At 43.5% G+C, this 21,387-nt stretch overlaps 1 protein-coding gene across 1 annotated transcript in view; it reads left to right on the forward strand.

Moving 5' to 3' along the window:
• Nucleotides 1–3,615: 3,615 nt before the first annotated feature.
• kcnip3b (Kv channel interacting protein 3b, calsenilin) overlaps nt 3,616–21,387 on the forward strand; it is a 37,219-nt gene continuing 19,447 nt past the window's right edge. Inside the window, exons 1-2 of the mRNA XM_030060810.1 lie at nt 3,616–3,708; nt 13,920–14,094. Coding sequence (XP_029916670.1) covers nt 3,703–3,708; nt 13,920–14,094 — 181 coding nt within the window. The 5' untranslated portion in view covers nt 3,616–3,702. The remainder of the gene's footprint in view (nt 3,709–13,919; nt 14,095–21,387) is intronic.

Here is a 21,387-nt window from a genome sequence, read left to right on the forward strand (position 1 = left end):
TGCACCAGGGCTTTACAATACATCAATATTATATCAATATCATGATATGACACCATATATTGTCTAGATTTTGGGGTATTGTAATATTGTGGTATGGCAGAAGTGTTGTCTTTTCCTGGTTTCAAAGGGACGTAATTTTACAAACTTCAGAATCATAATTAGAATTACAACTACTTTATATATATATATATATATATATATATATATATATATATATACACACATATATATATCTCTAGGGGCAAACTGGGTAACCACATTATTAGTGAGCAAAATAGACCATTGTAGCTGTTATTTGCCCCTACCTGCTTGCTCATCATATCCAAATATTAATGACAAAGTTTGATTTTGTCCATATTGCCCAGCCCTGTGCACTTACCTTAAACAATCAGTAGAAAAGCAACTTATTTGCATGAAAGCATCTGCATTCTATGCAATAATACTGCTGCGACAGTTTCAGTCACATTTTATGTGTATTTTTTATTTCTTGTATGGCTTCCAAGCCTTATGCATATGTATATATATATTAAACTTTCAACCGTCTTTTTGGAAAGCAATGGTACATTTTACAGTAGACAGTAAATTCGCCCTAATGTGTTTAGTGTTTAGAACAAATATTTTGTCTAAGATTTCATTTCTATGTGAAAAAAATAGCTAAGGGTTCCCTCACTGCTTCCAGAACTGGCACCAAATATTTAATAATTATTGAAGCAGAAAAAAATGAATGTGGCAGAATACAAAGTGCATGGCAGAAATGAGGCAACAGTTACATCAGTTTATTTACACAGTTATACAACAGCTGTACCTCTTCCTCTCTCACTCTCCAACACATGCAAACCCTATGTATGTTTACACACACACACAACACATGCAAACACAGGATTAAGGTGAGTATGAAGCTATCATTTGTGCAGCATCATGTGTGTTTTTTGTCCTGATGAATGACTTTGACTCAACACCAGTCCCTCCTCTCCTGTCATGTTTCCTGTTTGTCTGATCTGATCTCGCCTCCTCAGCAGAAACTCTCAAAGTCCTTGGGGAACCGATTGATGATTGAAGAGAACAAATTCCTCTGGGATCGGAAAACCGCTGCCGTCTGTGTGCCAACAAGACTGAGATCTGTTCCCATCATGTTTATTTCGTGTGAGCCGCAGGGCTTGAGATGGAAGTGACCCCTACGCTGATTGTTTGCCCTAGTGAGCCATTCACTGATAACTGTTATCCTGCCTCACGATAAAGTGGACAAATTGAATGCTGTGTGTGTGTGTGTGTGTGTGTGTGTGTGTGTGTGTGTGTGTGTGTGTGTGTGTGTGTGTGTGTGTGTGTGTGTGTGTGTGTGTGTGTGTGTGTGTGCGTGTGTGTGTGTGAGTTCCTTCTAAATCCCTGTGCCGGCACTCAGAACCTCACTCACAAACTCATTTGCAGCTCTTTTTCACGGGCCTCTGAATGCAGCTCACCTAATGAGCACATGCAATTAGAGGATCTGTGTTGGGTCAACTGTAAGGATATTTACATGCTTGATTTTGTGAGTGTGTGTGTGTGTATGTGGAGGGGGTGTAGAGGCAAAGATAACGGGATGGAGAAGAGAGGAAGATATAGATAATGTAAAAGATGAGGATGAGGATGCTGATAAGGAGCTGACATTTTCAAAGCCCGCTTTGTTAGAAATTCCTCAGAGAGAGACAGAGGAGCTGTTTGCTGGACCGACACGTGGAAAGCTTCTTGTCTCTGCTCTGGACTGAACACAGATATCGCAGGCACTGGGCCATATCGCTGCTGAGTGTACACATGTCCGCCACGTCCATGTTCTCCGCATTATTTAAGCTTCCCAAAGCATTTCTGGCAACAGCAGGACAGTCCCAACGAGCAGGTTGAGCTCACAGCTGGGCTTCTCCATCTGTATTTGACAGATAATGTTTATTTTATAGTGCACATATGAAAGGTTTCATATCGCAAAATACTACATGTACATTTGGTGGGGAAAATGCACCCTGGAACTAATCTGTCATAATGTTTAAGACACGTGGGGTGTCAAAAGTTGTAAATGACTCTCCCTGAACTCAGTGCAGCCATCTCACCAACCCTCTTAACCCCTTGCACTCTGCTTTTCCCCTGAAATGTTCCCTAGAAGTTGATTCAAGTAAAAAAAAAAAAAAAAACACCCTTTCACATAGTCTAGGCTCTGTCACATACATATTGATAACACTTATTCCAACACTGAGTGAAATATTCATACTCAACAAGCTATTTTCATCGCTGCATCACATAAAATGGAAAAAAAAAATTGGATTTGTTTTGCCTCCTTTTGTATAAATGTTCATATTCAGCAGAACGTATTTGGTATTTCTGGAGACTTCTGGTCCTCCACTTGAATTAAAAAAAAAAGTTATTTAGGTTTGAATCAAATCCTGGCCTTTTAACATGACCGTAAGTGGTCAAGTTGTCATAAACCTTCATGAAAAGAATAGTAAACTATATCATGATATACTGAACAGATAAGGAAGTGGCCTTTTGTGGGGAAATGATAAATGATTGATTTTTTGGAAATATTGATTTTGTCCATATTGGTGCATATTTATGGTGCACAGCCTGGTGCTGATCAACAGCCAGAGGCGATAGTCCAACCACCTTTTAATTTAACATTTCACTCACCATCATATTCCCAAACAACAGGTGCAATTATTTTTTTATTATTTTTTTTTTTTTCCAAATGGTGGTTACGGCTTGTTGGAATGAAGCTCCTCATACATGAACATCTGTATGAAATGACCTCTGTTGCTCGTGCGGGAGACAGACGCCCCGCAGAAATGCACGAGCGTGTCTTCAGCTGCTGGGCGGCTCACGGGAGGCTGTTGGAGCGGACAGCTGGCCTTTCCTCCTTCCTCCTGCCTCCTCCTCCTCCTGCAGGGTATTTACACTGCTTCGCTATTCATTATGCAATCAACGTGATGTGTGAGGATGCTTGACCTGGCTTGATTGCTATTCACCCCCCTCTGCATCTCTCTCTCTCTCTCTCTCTCTCTCTCTCTCTCTCTCTCTCTCTCTCTCTCTCTCTGCCCCGGGCTGCATCGCAGAGAGCCAAGGTCGCCTAAATTGATTCAGTTTCTCACCGAGCGCACAAGGAATCACCGGCAGGATTTTAATTGCATTTCTGTTGTACCAATCACTCTCACTCACCGCACGCACGCACATGCACACAAACACACACACACGCACACACACACGCACACACCTTTCCTGCTCTGTTCTTGACGTTCCTAAATTGGTCGCAATGATGATGACAGGAAAAGAGAGGAAAAGGTCGAAAAACTGAGGGTTTCCTTTCCTTCATGAAAAGCTGCTCTCACGGGTTGCCAGTTTAAGTACAAATAAGTAATACGTCACACATTTCATCCCCATTAATAGATACATTATTGTGTCCGCTGTCAGCCTGTCTGTTGACTTTGACATTGGATTATTAGGCTATAAAAGATTAAAGTACACTTGGTCCTACTCTGGCTGACCCATCCTCTCTCTCTCTCTCTCTCTCTCTCTCTCTCTCTCTCTCTCTCTCTCTCTCTCTCTCTCTCTCCCTCTCTCTCTCTCTCTCTCTCTCTCCACATTCTTTCGCAGCCGGCGGAGCGGCAGTCTGAGGTGAGGGTCCACGGAGAGAGGACACACAGCAGAGACCAGCCATCAGTGTTGCCCACAGCACAAGACAACATGCAGGTAGGAACTAATAAATCCCTCCATCCCTCCATCCATCCCCTCCATCTACATGGGATCAGCTGTTGACTGAAATCCTCATAATTTGTTTTTTTTTTTTTAGCCCAAACCGCGCTGATAGTGAAATGGCACGGCAACACATGATCGGCTCGCCGGTCCACTTGTTGGGTGAACGGATCCTTGTTGTGGTCCGGCGTGTCCCTCGGCGACACATTTCCTCGCACTTTTCATTCAAAGCCGAGCAGAGTCAGTTTTGGGAGTGAAGTTATGTAATTGCTGCCTGCTGGAAGCTGCCCGTGGCGGAGACGCGCTCGCTATTTTAGCGCGCAAAAATCCTGCAGACGGCTCGCAGCAAGTGTCACTTGGCATCACGTCTTCCACCGTGACTTTCCTTCCCTCACTGTGTTTTTTCCCCCTTTCCTTTCATTTTTTGATGTGTGTGTGAGAGGGAGGGAGGGCTGCTAATATGGCTCTATGATTCATGCGTGACTAAAAATCTGTAAATAGTCTGTCATAAAATCCGTAGTCTGCCACAAATCCCCAGCTCCACCAATCCAAGCAGAGGTGGAAAATTCTGCGTGCAATCCAGCCCCTGCTTGTTTCTCAGGACAGGCTGATGAATCAATTTAGGAGCCAACAGAGCACATCGGTCCTCAACTGCCTCCTCTGAGCCTCTAGCCCTAAATTGGAGGTAATATAAGTGAAAGCCCAGCCTCCCTAAAGTGGCTTCCTAGACACTAACAAGGCAATGCTCATTAATGTTCCCAAAATGATGTGTTTTCTGGCTGGGTTTCCCCCCAACCAAATGTTTCTCATGGTGGTGTGCAAAGCAGGGAAAAGCCTCCCGGGGCCTCTCAGTCTTTGCGTTGTTACCTTAAAACTCTGAATTATAAGCAATGCAAATGAATTACTTCTAGGAAGGATTTAGCCTGTTCCTCTCAGCTTGGTTGCACACTGTTCCCTGGCAAAGAAAACACTGCTTATGTGCTTTATGTAATCCTGTAGTTTAGGTTGTTCATGCATACCGGCAACCATAAAGAGCACTGTCAGAAGAAGAAGTGAGATTTATCATCAAGTCAGACAAGAGGAATCTGTCTGTCTGTGCACACTCCCGCCTTGGGACACAAAACACACCAATTTGCATAAAAATACACAGCTCACACTGGAGGATTTGGTTCAATATTTGTCAAGAGTTTAAACCAGGAGGATGAAGAGATTTCTAGCTGTAACTGTTCCCCGCCATCGATTAGGTGCATCATTTAATCAGCTGATCAGTGAATCAATCGGTCAGTCAATCACTTTAACGTAATCAGATGGAGAGCTGGAGTGGCCTTAGGCGTGATTTGGTGTGTTTCTGCAGCACATTTTCTGCACGGGTGAGTGCATGTGACTGTTTTTCATGTCATGAACCTTTGTTTGAGTCATCCTCGGTGCGTAATGCACTCAGATTGGGTGAATTTTTTATTTGTTTCAGGCCTCAAAATATCCGTCTCTCCCACCCGTGTGACCAACATTCAATTTCAGCGTCTTTTTGTGAAAGATCACAAGGACTTTCAGTGGTCGGGTGTAAGCCTCCACATCTGCTGCTTTCAGAAATAATCGGAGAACAGTGTTTGGGAATTAGTAGCAGTGCCAGCCATTTCCAATTTGACTCTTTTCATCAGCTGGCTGCAGCACGTCTCCCTCACTTGTCTGAGTTTTTTTTTCTTCTTTACTTATATGCAGGGTATTACCATGTAGGAGGTTTAATAAACCGCTCTGTTCTGCTTCCAGGTCTCTGATATTGCAATGGGAGTCACTTTGCTTTACGTTTACCGGAGAACGAAAACATGTTCAATTTTGTTTTCATCATTCACTGAATCTTATACGCAGTGAGGAACTTATTGGGCATTTAAGTTATTCTGGGCCAGTTTTAGTGATAACAGAAAAAAACCCTCCCTTCAACACTCATATACATTAATTTATCATAAACTGGTAAAGTTTAATGCATTCCAGTGTTTTCTTTTTGTGATGAAGTGTGGTAATTCACTTTCACTCAACCTGCCTCATCCACTCCTGTTTAGATTAATGACTTCCTACATTTCCCAGGACGTCCTCAGAAAACTCTAGTGAAGTTGCTGGATTCAAACATGGATTATTCATTTAGGTGGAGAAAACAAAATCAATAGAGGAAGCAATGTGAGGTTTCTCCAGTTGGGCCAAAAAAAAAAAAAAAAAGAAAGAAAAGAAAAAGGGTTGCACACCTTATTCAAAATGCAACATCTTGTGTTGCTGCATTGCATTGTGGTCTGTTGAGGCTGCTGTCAGCGGAGAAAATGGTATCTCTGCCTTTTCTGCAGTGGATTTGTCCTCACGTGATTGTTGAGCGTCTGTGGAAAATGGCAAGCCCAGAAAGAAGCTCTTGCTCTTTGACTGGGAGGGAGTGACACTAAAACCTGACATTTACTGTTGACGTTTTAGATGAAATCTTTACCGCCGTCAAACTCCCCTGTAGCTGTGCTGCAAATATCTCCACATGCTGCTACATTGTGTCAATGTTTGGCCAGTTATCCGCAGAGATAAAGCGTGACATAAAAGCAAAATTAAAAAAAAAAAAGACACCATCAAACAGTAAAATGTGCAGCTGCAGGTAATAACTGTTATTTCAACAGTCTGACAGTGTTTGGGTGGACTTTGCCTTTAAGAGGGTCAGTTCAATCCCGCAGTTTTCCACATGTCAGTCAATGTGGTCGCCTGCAGATCAGTGACCGTTACACCAGGCAGGCTGACAGTAACACACACACACACACACACACACACACACATACAAGCAGTGTTTTGACCAACACCCAATATAGTATCCGGTGGACCCACCTGTTCAGTGGGTGGAGTGATTGGTAGATTTCAGCTCATGAATGATTGAAAAGGTCCAGAAACAGTATCCTGCAAAGTGGGAGCGGTGATGGGCAACACACACAGACTTATGATCCAACTTCTACCACTAACACTGCTGACAGCACACACACACACACACACACACACACACACACACACACAGTGCTCCACTGAGGTTCAAACCAGTTGAAATCAAGCTTAGAGCCTGTTTCCTCTGCACCACAGCACTGTAGAGCAGCAGCACTTCACAACAACAGAGGTGGTTTCCCAACTCGGGCTTCTTCCACACAAATCTCCAGTGAATTTCATTTTAACAGGACGTGGGCTTCTAAAGTGGCCATTTTAAATCATTTTAAATTGGCTGTGATAGGGTGAATTGGTCCAAATTGAGTGTTTCTTCTTCAGCAGCTTGTGATTACAGTGTGTATGATCAAGCGCACACATACCCCCCCACACACACACACACACACACACACAGCTCAGTATGAGTCATTCTCTGAGGCACAATATTATTGACCCCCAGGGGAAAGATGCAGTGAGGTGAACTGATCAGTCGTTGAGGTAACGTTCTGATCACTGAGCGATCAATATTATGATGGGCTTCATCTCTATCCCTGTCATCGATCCATATATTCCCTTTTGTAATGAAAAGAATAGCTGGCAGAATGAGCCGTTCTGTTGACTTCTGCTTGCGTGTGTGTGTGTGTGTGTTTGCGTGTGTGTGTGTGTGTGTGTGTGTGTGTGAGAGAGAGAGAGAGAGGGCAGGGACTGATAATTGAAACATGGCTCCTCTATTGCTCAGGGCCTCCCCAGAGTATTAATTCTTTCTCCACATGAAGGCTCACACATCAATATAATGCACCACACACGCTAACACACACACACACACACACACACACACACACACACACACACAGCATGTAGTCCATATGGATGTGCCATCCTCCCACAGACACACTGATTCGCACTGACAGCCATACAGAGCGGCTCAAGCCGTAAGGACACAAATAGTATCAGCTCTCGACCATCAGCCTGCAGATTTTCTTAAGATCCGTCCAGAGCAGGATGCAGCCGCCTTCACATGTACAGCCACACAATGTGCAGCCCTTTCTCAGCGAGAGAACGCTACATCAGCCTGTAGATGTGCAATCTGCTGGCCGTTTCTTTTTTTTTTACACAACAAATTGAAAACATTCGCAAACATGATCCATTGCCAAAACTCTGCTTTATTTTGAGGGTGATGATCACCTGAAGTTCATCATAAACGCTGCAAAAAAACAAAAATCTCCATCTCAATAAGTCATTAGGTCGCATATTTAACCATAACAATCTTTTTTTTTTCTTAAAATAGGTGACGAAAATCTGCCAGTGGGTTGAGATGATTCCACTTGTATCCAGTGCAGCTTCACTCATTACAGGATTTTTTAAAAGTATAAAGATGTTGAAACGAGACAGAATGAGGCAGATCAGCCCACGATAAAGAAAATGACGCTTGATTCAAGAAAATTTTCCATTAGCATTGGAAACAAGTGGGATTATCTCATCCCACTGGCAGATTATGTCATTTGTTTGGAAAACCACATTTAAAGACTGAAATGAAAATGAAGTAAAGATGAAACTAAATGGAGTCCGTCCGTCTTTCCCATTGTCGCGAAGGCAATATCTCAGGAGCGCCTCGAGGGATTTTCTTCAAATTCGGCACAAACATCCACTTGGATTAAAGGGATTACCTGAGTAGATTTTGGTGATCAGAGGTCAAAGGTCAAGGTTACATTGATCTCTCAAAACGCATTCTTTGGCCATACCTCAATGTCTTACGCTAATTTTGACAAAGTTTCACTTAGGATAAAATTATGAAGTCGTGACATTGTATATCGAAAAGGTCAAAGGTCAACTTCACTGTGACATCATAATGTTCTGTAATGCTTCAGGTGATTATTGATTACTATCAGCTCCCTATCAGTCCTCTGTCCTCCTCTGTAAACTGCAGCTTGACTGGTTGTCGGAGGCATACAACAGCGAGGCAGTATTTCTTTTTTTTTTTCTTTTTTTTTTTTGCAGTGCAGTCTGTCTAAACCAGACTGTAGCATCTGCTCTGTGAAAGCGTGATTATTTTGTCAACCGAGTTACCCACTGTCCCTGAAAGAACAGGATAATTTCATTTGGTTTTTACGCTGGGAATCATTTTAGGCTTTAGAAAAGGTGTCACTTTTCTCCCCCGTCTGCAGATAACTCAGTTTGGAGCAAATCCCATCCTGCTGTATTTCCCAGTAGAGAATGCCGACAAATGAGCTAACTCCCAGTGAATCTGCGTTTCATTCTTCTTCGGCTTTTGTATTTGTATGGCAGAGATTTGAAACCATCTCACACACAGTGGGGCTCCTCTGTAGGAAATCCCGGGTGGGAGAATCTCTGTGCGTAGGATTTATCAAGTATTTACTGTATCTTCCCCCTTTGTGCTGTCATTTCTACTCAGCAGCCCCCCCTTCTTCCTTCTGCCTGTCTTTTCTCTCCCTTTTATCCCATTTTTTTTCTCTTTATGCCTGCACACACACACACACACGTCCACACACACACTCACAAAAGCTCTCTCTTTCTCACACTAACGCAATCTGAATCAGCCTACCATGCTCGGGTCCCAGTGGTATTTATACTTTACCTGTAGAGTGGCCTGGTGACAGGTGACATCAGGGACGGAGAGGGTGATGTTGTGCGTGCGTGCGTGCGTGTGTGTGTGTGTGTGTGTGTGCTCGTGCGCATGTGTGTGTGTAGAGGATAGCGACAGTGTGGGAGGAGAAGAGGCGAGAAAGAGAGGGAGAAGGAGTGATTGACTGTTAAATAAATTGGAAGGAATGAATAGATGAGGAGAAGGAGGACACAGATTTGTGCTGACATCTTGGTTGGAGAGGAACAATAAATATTAATATGAATTGCTAATGAAGTGTTTTTCAGGTCTTCCATTGTGTGTGTGTGTTAGCGTGTGTTTGTGTGGTTGTGTTTATGTGTGTTCTTATATTCGTTCCAAGTGAAATTAGGTTAGGTCTTTGCTCTGTGGCTCAATGTACTTATGAGGCAGTGTTGAATAAAACATAAATATTGATAGGGAACGTATGATAGGTGATGGAGTGAAGGACCAGGAGTGCAGGAGAGAATGGAAAGCTCAGGTTTTGGTTTATGAGAGGAATGGAAAGAAACAGTTGGAAGGAGATTACACAGTGGGAAAGGGGGATTCCTGATGTTATCCTGACATTTGCCCAAAAAAACAAAAAAATAGGCTGTATGTGATAATGCACAATAAGAATAAGATGCATTTATGTTGACGTCAAGGTGCTGTAATAAAAACTTGTTATATTTCACTCTTCACAAGAATAGAAACACAAATATGTTTTAACGGTCATTTCCAGGATGATTTTAAGCATTTTTCAGATTTTTTTCTTTACCGCTCCATCCTATTAACGTTAATTCTGACTGAATTTACATGTATGTGCTGTGATTAAAGATATTTTTAAATCAATTTGGCAAACCTCTCGGGCTCATGTTCTCTCGCTCAGTTCCAAACGGCACAGAAAGCAATTCCCAAGACATCTCGTTTGGTCGGTAGAGGTAATCCATCACCGTGCATGAGAGGCCAACGATCGTGTTTTGCAAAGTTGTACCAGAGCGCTGATGTCAGACTATAAACTCAATCGTTTTGAAAGAGGTTCAGTTCACTGTTTCATATTGATGCACACGATGGAGAAGACATCACCGTTTCACTTTCTGCTTGTAAAGAAAAGTAAGATACCACTTCCAGGTTATGATATATCTGAATGCTGCATTTTCCTTATCAAAATAAATCTTGCAACCAATATCTGACTGTGTTTGGACCCGCCTCCTGTCAATCACAGCCCGGTCAAGCCAAAGTTCACACCAAGCAGCACACTTTTGCCACAAAATAAAACCTAAATTCAAGTTGGAGCGTTTGTTTGAAAGTATTTTTGAAGACCAACTTGAGTGTGTTTTATAAATGAAAATAGCTCAAGAATCTCAGTTTAGTGTCATGTCTGCACGAGGTGGTGGACTCTGATTGGTTGATCATGGCAGGATGAATTTGGGAATTCAAAGACATGCATCAGACATCAATGCAGAAGTATAAAACCTTTAATGTAAGTGCTGCCATGTTTACATCTGCACTTTTAATTACATTTATGTTATGTTTGACAATTGAATGCACTTTAAACAAAAGGAAAAAAAAAAACTTCTTTAGATGATTAAAAAAAAAACAGCTTTGTATGGAAAACCATGGTCAGTGAAGTAATACAGGAAATGAGCAAAAACACTGGAATTATCCTTTAAGAGGGCCAGTTTAGGATTAGACCTCAGTTGTAGGGTTAATATTATACAAGATAATAAAATGTGTGTGTCACTGTGAGTATGAGAGAGGAAGGTCGGTGTAACTTGTTCATAGTGATGCCTTGTATTTTGGCGTGCACTTTTTTTTAAAAAAATCTATTTTTCTCTATGTTTTCTGTGCACTCTGCCAGGGTTTCCCTGAAGTGGCATATTTAAGTATATTCTGACCTTGAGGAGGCGAGTCAGGCAGAAAAGATGAACCCTTGCTAAGCCGTTTAAGAGTCGCATTAAAGCCAACAATGGCTGCACCGGCTCTGGGACATTAGCTGTACAGAGTTAGAGAGAAAGAGGGAGAAAGAGAGAAAAGAAAGAAAGAAAGAGGGAGGGGGGGGTGTATCGGTGCTGCGGCCTGACAGGATGTGAATCACATGATTTATTAATGGAATCTCCCGTCTGTGACATTGCAAGAGTCTCTCCCCCTCTCCTCTCTTCATCACTCACTTCCATCGCTCCTCCAACTCCATCGATGTCCCTCTCTTGTCCATCGCACTCTGTCACCAGGAGAGGATCTATGATGCCTGAGCCTCTTCCATTCCCTCTCTCCACTCATCTGTCATTATTCCACCTCTCTCTCTCTCTCTGTGTTACAGTAGAGTACAGTGAGTAGATCCCTTAAACGAGGCCAGATTTCATGCTTCAACTTAAAGACACCAGCGACATGATGATGAATATTTAATTATTGATGGCCTCCAAAGCAACGTGCACAGCGCTGCGACTGTTTGCTTTGAGTGTTATGGGCATGTGGTAGTATTGTGGTTTGTTTTTGTGTGTGTGTGTGTGTGTGTGTGTGTGTGTGTGTGCTCTCCGTGGTTGAGAGGATGTTACAGGCAGATGTTACAGCACAGAAGTGCTGCCCCAGGTCAAAGCCAGCTGAAGCGTTAACAGAGAACAGGAGGAGAAAGCTAGTTGAAACTGCACATGTGTGTGTCTTTGTGTGTGTGTGTGTGTGTGTGTCTCTGTGTGTATTATTGTGAGTATGCCTCGGTGTCCAGCGGTCCGTGAATAAACAAGTAATGTAGTACTGGATTTCCTTGTGTTTACACACTGCCGTTCTGCTTTTGTTTACCTCCTGTCCTTCATTTTCCATCATGTGATTTCCACAGTAAAGAGATGCATTAAAAATATATTTTTCCTCCTAAAGAGGGAGCCACTTTTGAGCTTGTCCTCTTGCTTTTGTCTATTATTATCCACTTTGTTGATCTATGAATAAATAGAAGTTCAGCTAAATATTATTTCAGCTTTCTCTTTCCATTTCGTTGTGTTTCCATTTTGAGTTAGCGCCTCTGCGTTTCCCAGCATCCTTCGTCGTTTGTGTTTACCGAGTTACGTGCCCAAGTAAATCTTCCAACCTGTCTCTCCCCTAATAGTCTTCCCTTACTTCCTTCTTTCTCTCCTTGCCTCCTTCTGTTTTTCTGTCATCTTTTTGCTCTTTTCTTCCTCCTCCTCACGCAGAAGATGCACAGAAATAGCCTCGCAAATGTATTCCCTCGTAAAGTGCCTGCATATCTACATCTCTCCCTCCTCCAGCCCCCTGTCCTCTGGCCGTCCTTTGCTCTTCTTCTCAGATAGGCCAGGATTCATTATGCTAATTGACTTCAGTTCTTCCAAGAACACGAGCAGAGCTTGTTCTCCTCGCCACTCCCCCTCTCTCTCTCTTTCGCTCTTTATTTCTCTCTCTATCCCTTTCTCATTCTCTCTCACTTCCTCGCTAAAGTGAGGGATTTGCATGGTCAGACTCCCTCGGGATCACTTGGCCATTTAAAATCCGCCGCCGCTACCTCTCTCTCTCTCTCGCTCCATCTCTCCTTCTCTTTCTCTCTCTCCCTCATCCTTTGCTTTTCTCCCCCCCCCCCACCCCCCACCCCACAGAGTAAACAGAGCTTGTGTTTGTTCTGTGTTCGCCTCTTTCATCTTCCTCCCCACACTTGCTCTAGTGTATACACGTGTGTGTGTTTGTGTGTGTGTGTGTGTGTGTGTTTTGCATCTGTACACGCACAGCAGGAGCCGCTCAGTAGAGGGTCTTGAGAATTTAAGAAGACATTCCTGGCAAATCAGATCACATCAAGTCAGATCAAATCAGTGTTGGGTTTTAAAGGAACTCAAACGCTGCCAAGGCAGTAAATGAAGCATATATAAAAGCGCGAATGTGTTATCAACTTCATCTCCACTGAAAGATGAAAGAGGAATCGAACATGCTTAGAATCATGAAATTGAATAGGAGTTGAATATATAAAAAAATGATCACCAAAAGGCTTTTAATTCCACTGAATCTCAACACGAAGGTAATTAACTCTGGATATGATAATCCTCAGCTCAGTAGTCTCATTCATTAGACCGAGTTGGGTTGGGTTGCCTGTTTCAGTTCTAAGCACTTTACTGTCCATCACAGATTTGTAAATGAACTGGAAATGGACTCGGGTCTTATTTTGGTAACAGACCTCAAGGTGAGAGTAAATGCTTCGTCATCTGTCCCATCGCCGTCTGTCTCTGTTTTTATTCTTAAATAATTAAAAGTGGACCTATTCTGTTGGAGATGCGACTTTCTCACATTCATGCATCAAAGCCAGGGGTTTTCACCAGCCAAACAATTGGGATCCATCCCTGTTAAAAACGCAGTAGCAATCAAAACGGTCGCTGCTCTCAGCTCAGAGAGTCGAGCTGCATCGGACAGTAGATTTGGACACAAGCTGCCCAAAAACCCAAACTGCTTAAAACATTCAAAACACCACCAAATTCCTTCTGAACTCTTTTTGAACCCATTTTAAAACATTTATGATATTTTTATAGATTCTAAGCCAAGGATATTTTGCTGGCAAATGCAGATTTAAAAAAAAAAAAAAAAAGATTTCAGGCCTGGTTGTTTCATTCCTAACTAGGCCTTTCTCTCTTAACTACTCTCTCTCTCTCTCTCCCTCTCTCCCTCTCTCTCTCTCACCCTCACCGTCCAGGAGGATGGCAAGGTGGTAGATGGTAGCCTGCTGGGTGATGCCAATGGCGTTGAGCCTGGCCCGGGCAGAGTGAAGGAGTCTGGGAAATGGCAGAAGCCCCGGTTCTCTCGGAAAGCCCTGATGAAATGCTGCCTGGTCAAATGGATCATCGCCAGCACGCAGCCACAGGACAAAGGTAAGGGTTACAATCTGGTGTGTGCATACCCATCTGTGTGTGTGTGTGTGTGTGTGTGTGTGTGTGTGTGTGTGTGTGTGCGTGCGTACGTGCGTGTTTTAGTGGGGTGAGAGCAAGAAGGTGAGGCTCACTCTGAGGGAACTGCACTACAAGTGCGACTAACAGCGTTTGAATTGATTGGTGAATTGACTTGTAGGACCTCTCCTGGCCTCCGGCGGTCCCAGCAGGCCCAGCTGACTCATTCTGCCGGGCGGTTCACCTCCGGGTCACGCACCCAGAGACCATTTAGTCCTGCTCACTCATTTATTACTTACATCTCACCTCCTACCACTGGACTGCAGACAAATAGAGCTGAAATATTCTGATATGCACCTCCTTCCTCTTCCCCTTTTCTGCCTGTTTTCTAGTGCTATATCTCCCTCTCTCTCACACACACACACACACACACACACACACACACACACACACACACAGTCTGGACTCATTGGTCCGCTCTGATTATTTGTTCCCTCTCTACCTCCCTGACTGGGCTCCAGTGGTGGTCCGCTGGTTGTCTTACTGCTCCCCCCGGTGGTGCAGCTGTGGTTGTGCACAATCCTCTCTTGCCAGATGTAATGAATGTAATGTTTTGGTATTTATCGAACATATAATTTGCAAATGTAAGCATTCTGTGCCTGCTAATCTCTCAGAGTCTGTGTTGACTTAAATGTAGTTATGCTCTCATGAGGAGGACGTTGCAGATGGAGAGCTGCTCGGCCTCATGTCGGTAATGTGTAACGGTACTCCTGCAGGTCAGGTGAAACGCGAGAGCTAGACTCGATCCTATAAGGCATGTGTAGTTAATCACACAACCACACTTCTCACACACACACTCGCATCTACATACTGGATTAGATGGGTATCCCCTCTCCTCTCCTCCTCTTCCTCCCTGAAGGAGGAGCACTTCAGTGAGCGCTGTAATATCAACCCCTAAAGCTGCGCCAGCCAACTTCGCACTTTGGCAGCCCCGAGATGAAGCAACCAGAGCTGGCTGTTTCAATTTTTGAAACTTTGAAGGACTTCGTTACCTGGAAGTCATTTAACGTGACGTCAGTGAGCCGCACACTCCTGGGGTTCAAGTTGTTTTTTTAATTTGGAGGCTGGAAGCGAGCTCAGCCTCCTCTGGGCAGAGCACTTGCTGGCTCGCTTACTGTGTAGGAGAGGATTTTGCATTTTTCTCTTACATTTTGATTCATCCCTTCCTCCTGAGAGTATTTCCTGCAGGTTTCCCACACCAGACACCTGAATTACATTTGGGCAAATCTGTAGTGTCACAATTCATTCATTCTCATTTGTTTTGTTTATTCTGGTGTATACAAAACCAAGAAAATGCACACTTCTGCAAATACCCACATTCAAATCCAATTTTTACACCCTCCATGAGCAAAAGCAGTGGGGATGGCATGGTCTTTTTTTATGCATGCCATAATTGCTAATTAGACCAAGGGTTTTTCTTGTTCTTAACCCCCAGTTGGCTTTTATTAAGCTCTGAACTCCACACTTGAGGTGATTTTACCTCAGCGACCCTGATAAGAAAATATATTTTTGTTCGTGTCAAGCATTGGAGGTTCATTATGTAAACCACAGAGGATACATTTAAGTGAAGAACCCTCAGATTCAACAGACAAAAACATGGAATAAGCACATAATCTGTTTTAATCCATGATTTCTGTCAGTTTGGTGTAAAGGGCCCTCACCCTCGGTCATTTGCTTAGTGTATTCTTCATTTATTCAGATGTCATATTGAACATTAACATGTAGATCCAAAGTGGTGAGATGAAGGCAAAATGTTAAAATAATCACTCGTATTTTTAGTATCATAACAATTTCTTATTATTAATTCAATTCAGTGAAATTAGGCTCTTCCTCATTTTGCTAAAGACCCCCTGGAAGCATCTCAAGGACCCCAGTGGGTCCCTGAACCCCATTGTGAAAACCACAGACGCAGACTGTAAAGATAGATGTATATTTCCATAAAGACTTTGCACAACAAACACTGACAATGATCAGTCTGTAACAGCAGAATCAGATCTATGCCCTTCCCTTCTTTCTCTTTGGCTGTGAAATCATGGGAAGTGAAACATGAGCTCAAATGAAAAACAGCATATCAGACACAGGGAGCGCAGGAGACGTGACAATGTTATGTGGTTTGTTTTATTGCAGCAAGCCCAGCTGGAAGAGAGACAGACTGAGGGAGCGAGCGTTGCTGGTGGGCAAACTCTCACCTAGCTAATGGCCAGCAGCTAAAAATAGCCGAGCAGAGATGGAGATGTGTATCAGAGAGAGGTGGGCGGTGGTGTCGGGGCGCAATCGCCGTTGTGGTTTTGTTAGACGGTGAGACTGGAGGTTTGAACTTGGACAGGAGGGCCGAGAGATGCACAGGGTCGCTGCCCATTTTGATGGACAAGTGGACGCAGCTGAGGATAACATGGGTGGGCACACTGCTGTAGACACAGTCAGGAACTGAGAATGAAGGTTTCATGGCTACACATGAACATTATTTGTATTCTGACCCGCAGTGTCCCATTTACAACGTGAAAGAGAGAATTCAGCCCTTGCCTTGGATTATGTTAAAAGAGAATGATTTACATAATTATTTGAAACGTTAAAGCTCTCAGGCATTTATCTCCGCTCTTACACTGTAGAATCCGAAGTATAGATAGGCAATTTGAAGTTTTTAAGTTCATAGTGGGAAATGACAGCCAACGCAAAAAGTTTAATCTCTAAATTAAAAGTAACCGTGAACCATAGTGGAAAAGAACAGGGGGGGAGGGGAGCTGTTTGAATGAGGCCATATAGGGGAAATGGAGAGATGAAAAGGAGCGATATGAATGACTGTAATATGAAAAGTGTAATTTGAGAAGGATCAGAGATGGAAGGGAGACAAAGAAGGGAGGGAAGGAAGTGGAGTAGTAGCAAAAGAGTGGGAGGGCCACTCTCTGTGGCTGAAATGTGAAATATAACTTCGACTCGCTTCCCTTTGTGTGACTTTCCTCTGAGGGAGAACGTGAGAGGGAGCGTGCCACATGACTTCTTGGGAGTCGGGCGCCGTGAGGGTTTGTGTGTCCCGGTGACCGGCAGGCGTGTGGCCTCATCCAGGGCTGAAACCAGAGCAGAGTTCACAGGTAGAGGCGTCGCATGTTTGTGGTTTGTCCGGGTCTGTTATGTGAAACGACAGCAGCCGGAGCTTCAGAGGGGACCCGACTCTGTGCGATTCAAATTCACATCCTTTGGGACGACAAGGGTAAAGAGAGGGAGAGAGAGAGATATAAATTAGGGAGAGAGGAGGCGGGGGAGGAGGCTGAGGGGTTGAACATCACCTGTACACAAACTGGGACATCAGTTTAGAAAGAGGCATTAGTGTCTAAACTGAGACGGGACAGGAAACACTGGGCGAAGAACATCCCGTGGACGGCAAAAAGGGACTACACTTAAAAGTTGACACAGAGTTTATTTCTTTTTTTTTTTTTTTTTTTTAATTTTTCTACAACTTTGCGACTGACCACAATCCTTCCTCTGCTGTTGGATGTCATTTGTTAACCCGTCACACCCCTTTTTCACTCTTTGAGGAGCCAGATTTGTTATTTTTTGCTGGGTTTTGGCTCGTTTCACGCCGCGCTGTGCCCCGTCATGGTAGAGAGGATGAATGCGTGCGTTGCGGAGTGTGAGAAGGAGATCGCAAACCTGCTGCAGTGCTTCTTTGGCTTCATCACTGGGACTCTAGTTCAAGGTACTTTCCAACTCCACTTACTTTTTCCTCTGCCACTGTGCGTTCTTTCTGCCTCTTGCAACAAAAAGTTAATAGCCGTCATTGATCTTCTCCTCCTCTCTTTTATTTCTGCACTTGAGGGAGTCTTTTCTGAGCGTCATTGATTTCAACTTTTACTGGGTTGCATCCTAGTTCGCGTCAAGCGGTGGCACCTTGTCTTCGACTTTCTGTTTTGTTTCGTTACCTTTTTGTTCGTCTCTTTGCCAGTCTGTCCTTCTTGTGGCAGTCTGTCCATCCGTCCATCCAACATTGATTAGATGTAAGTCTATCCCCTGTCCTCCTCCTCTGTCCTTCCATCTAATGAAAACATCCCTTCATCAAGCCACCACCGGCTGAATCAGCATTCAATGCCCCTCTCTTACCTTTCCTTTTTTTATCTCTACCATTTTCCTCTTTCCCCCTTCTTTTCTCCGCTTATTCTTCTCTCCTCTTTCCTCTTTTCACACCACCGATCATCAGTCCCTTTCTCTCTGGCATCTCTTGCTCTTTTCCCTGCCCCAGATTCTCCCACGTCTTGTTTACCAGACAGGTGAGGACAAGTTGGAGTGCAGTGTTTACATGTCCTCTTTACAGAGGGAGAAGCTGATTTGATGATGAATGTTTTCTCCAGAGGAAGAATGGCCCTTTTTTAAAAAATTATTTATTTATTTATTTATTTATTTATTTGCTTCCTGCTTCGCTAAGCTGGGCTTTCTTCTGACAGCTCCCAGTCTGAATCCCCATAATGGAGAGGTGTTCAGGTGGGGGTTCAGGTCTCCACTGATCCATTACCCAAACCTAATTCTGCCTTCAGAGAGAGAGAAAAAAAAAAACCCTGCAAAGGCAATGAAAAGGGAGGGAGAGAAAGCAAGAGACAGAAAGAGGAAATATTTGCTTTCAGAGGAATCGGAGAGTGTGGCGATTTAAATGAGCAAGAAACCATGAAAATAGATCAGAGATGTCACTGTTGATCTAATGGTTTATGATGGTGAGTCCTGTGTGTGTGAGAAAGAGACAAACTGGATAAAGAAATTGGAGAGGAATAAAGCAACAACCAGGGCGGAGGGAGAGGGAAAAACACAAGCTTTGATTAAGAAGTTCCTGCTTTAATTGCGCAGCTAAGCCCGGCTTTGAACCTGCCTGGCTGAGGTGGCTTTATGAATAGAGGATTATCTTCATGTACAAGTGAGACAGGGTTCGGTCTTAATTGGAATAGATTAAGCAGTGGAAGGGGGGAAGGCAGGGAGGCATAGATGGAGGGAGGAGTGGGAGAGACATGAAAGAGAAGAGCTACCATCTTTCGTCTGATGCTCTGCAGAATAATTCTGCAGTTCTTCTTTTATAAAACTTTTTTTTTTTTTTGGAGACACTATGCAAAGAACTTGAATGTGCCTCTTTCTTTTTCTGCTTATGTTACTTTTTGGGGAAAGTGGAGGTTGGAGAGCACGGCGCACGTCAACGCTCCACTATAATGTAGCACAACTCGGGGAAAAGTTTTCATCAGCAGTCCCTGGGGGAGGCTGTTAAAGAAAGATGCAAGTGTTAAAAAGGCATCACTGACATGGGTGGTATAATCAGCTCTCCCTCTGGCCAAAGCGTCACTGTATTCACAGTCCCGGAGGCTCACTGTAAAAGTTTCCTCTATTATGTGCAAAGTTGGCATCTGTTTTAGGTTCGTGGGAAAAAAAGATACCGTGCATTTTCACCCTTAATAATGTTGGAAAATAACAAGCTTCCTAACTGAGAGACAATGACCTCTATGCTGCAGCCACGGCGCACATTTCATATTAGATTTCTTTGTGGCTTGCTTTATCTATGTATTGGCTGTTCCTAATCAATCATATCCTTGTAAAACACCAAAACTGATGATGTGACAAACTGCACAAGGTCCACCTATTGGTTTGCAGCTGAGTAAGCCGATATGCGATCTCAGGATAGTCAGAAACATTTGATCCATTCTCTCGTGTTTCATTTTTACTTCTATCCTCTGCGTGTCAGTGAATGAATGTGAGCCATTATACTTCCCTGTTGTGCATTAGATGGAGCCGAGTGTCCTCTGCTGGATCGAGGAGATACCACACGGCTGCTGGGGGAGAAGGTGTAATGTGTCACTCTAGAGGGCACTAGAGTGTGTTTGCAATGTGCAAGTAATGAGCACAACAACATAAACACCGAGATCTTAATGTGGCGTTTGACCGGCGGCGAATAAAAACACCAAACTCCATCAACACCTTGGTGCAGATTTTACATTTTCCCGAACCTGTCGAGGAGGTGCAACCCCATTTCTCCATTAGACAAGTCCCTAATCCCATGAAAGTGTTCAGTTCCATGCAGGGATTAAAAATGCTCTCCCATCAGCATCACATCATCAAATTGAATTTACCATAAGTATGAGCTGCTGGCGGGCAAAGCTGCTCACGTCAACTTCCTCCTGGTGGCAATCAGAAGCAGGATGTGCGGTCGTCTTTCGTGGGATCCTCTGTCTCCCACTGGGTGTGACAAGTTGCTGAAGTGTGCCAGCACAAGTGCAAACAGCTGGGATTTGACTAATGCGGGCAGTCTGCGGTAACAAAAAACCAAAATGATCACTTAACCCTGCTTATAAATAAATAGTGACCACTGCTGCAAGATTTTTGATATTGGCGTTCGAGTAAGTGAAGGGAAGACTATTCGGTTTCAAAGGGAAGGTTATGATGTGGCAAAGACTGACGAATGCCACTCAGTTCTCAACAGAATATAACTGGGAAATGCCTCAGGAGTTCAGGTCAACTCTTTCGCATCATCGTAACCCAAAATATAAAGGCATTTTGCTCTCTTGTTTATGTTTTTTGTAGATTTGACATGAAAACATTAGATGGAAGACAGACATTTTAAAGTGTTACATTAATTCTACGGGTTATTCGTCTCGGCATCAACCTGAGGGGCTTTATCCCTCCTGAGCCTCATCCTTGACAACAGTAAACAAAGCGGTGTGCCCTCCCATTTGTAACTGCATAGTCTGCCTTTAAACACATGAGCACTTTTTAGTTGTAGCAACAAAATGAGATCCTGTTCCTCTGCTTTTTCTGATATGTAGGTGTACATGGCATAAGAGCGTGACATGTGGTTTATTGTGTTTGCCCATCAAACCGCTCTCTGTCCTGTGGTGGTTAATGTCACAATGTAGGAACCACTGCTGACAGGACAGAAATGTGTGTGAGGATCATAATCGTTCCAGCTCGGTGTCTCCCACCTGTCTTCATTATGCTTTATATCCCTAAGCTATGGGATATATCTCGCATGTTTCTTTGACATTGCCACTGGTATTTCATCAATGCTGCCAGCAAGAAATTAACTTTCGCTTGATCCGATTTTTACGTGCATTTTTGATCTTTGGTGGAGGGGGGTTATTGAATTACAAAACAACACATTTGCATTGCACGCTGGCAGATAAACACTCGGTCGCTTTACAAAGCGCTCCATTCCTTGTTCACACAGATTGTCTCTTTTCCTCTGCTGTTTGCAGC

Source organism: Myripristis murdjan, chromosome 9 (genome assembly GCF_902150065.1).
Source record: "Myripristis murdjan chromosome 9, fMyrMur1.1, whole genome shotgun sequence".
Lineage (NCBI taxonomy): Eukaryota > Metazoa > Chordata > Actinopteri > Holocentriformes > Holocentridae > Myripristis > Myripristis murdjan.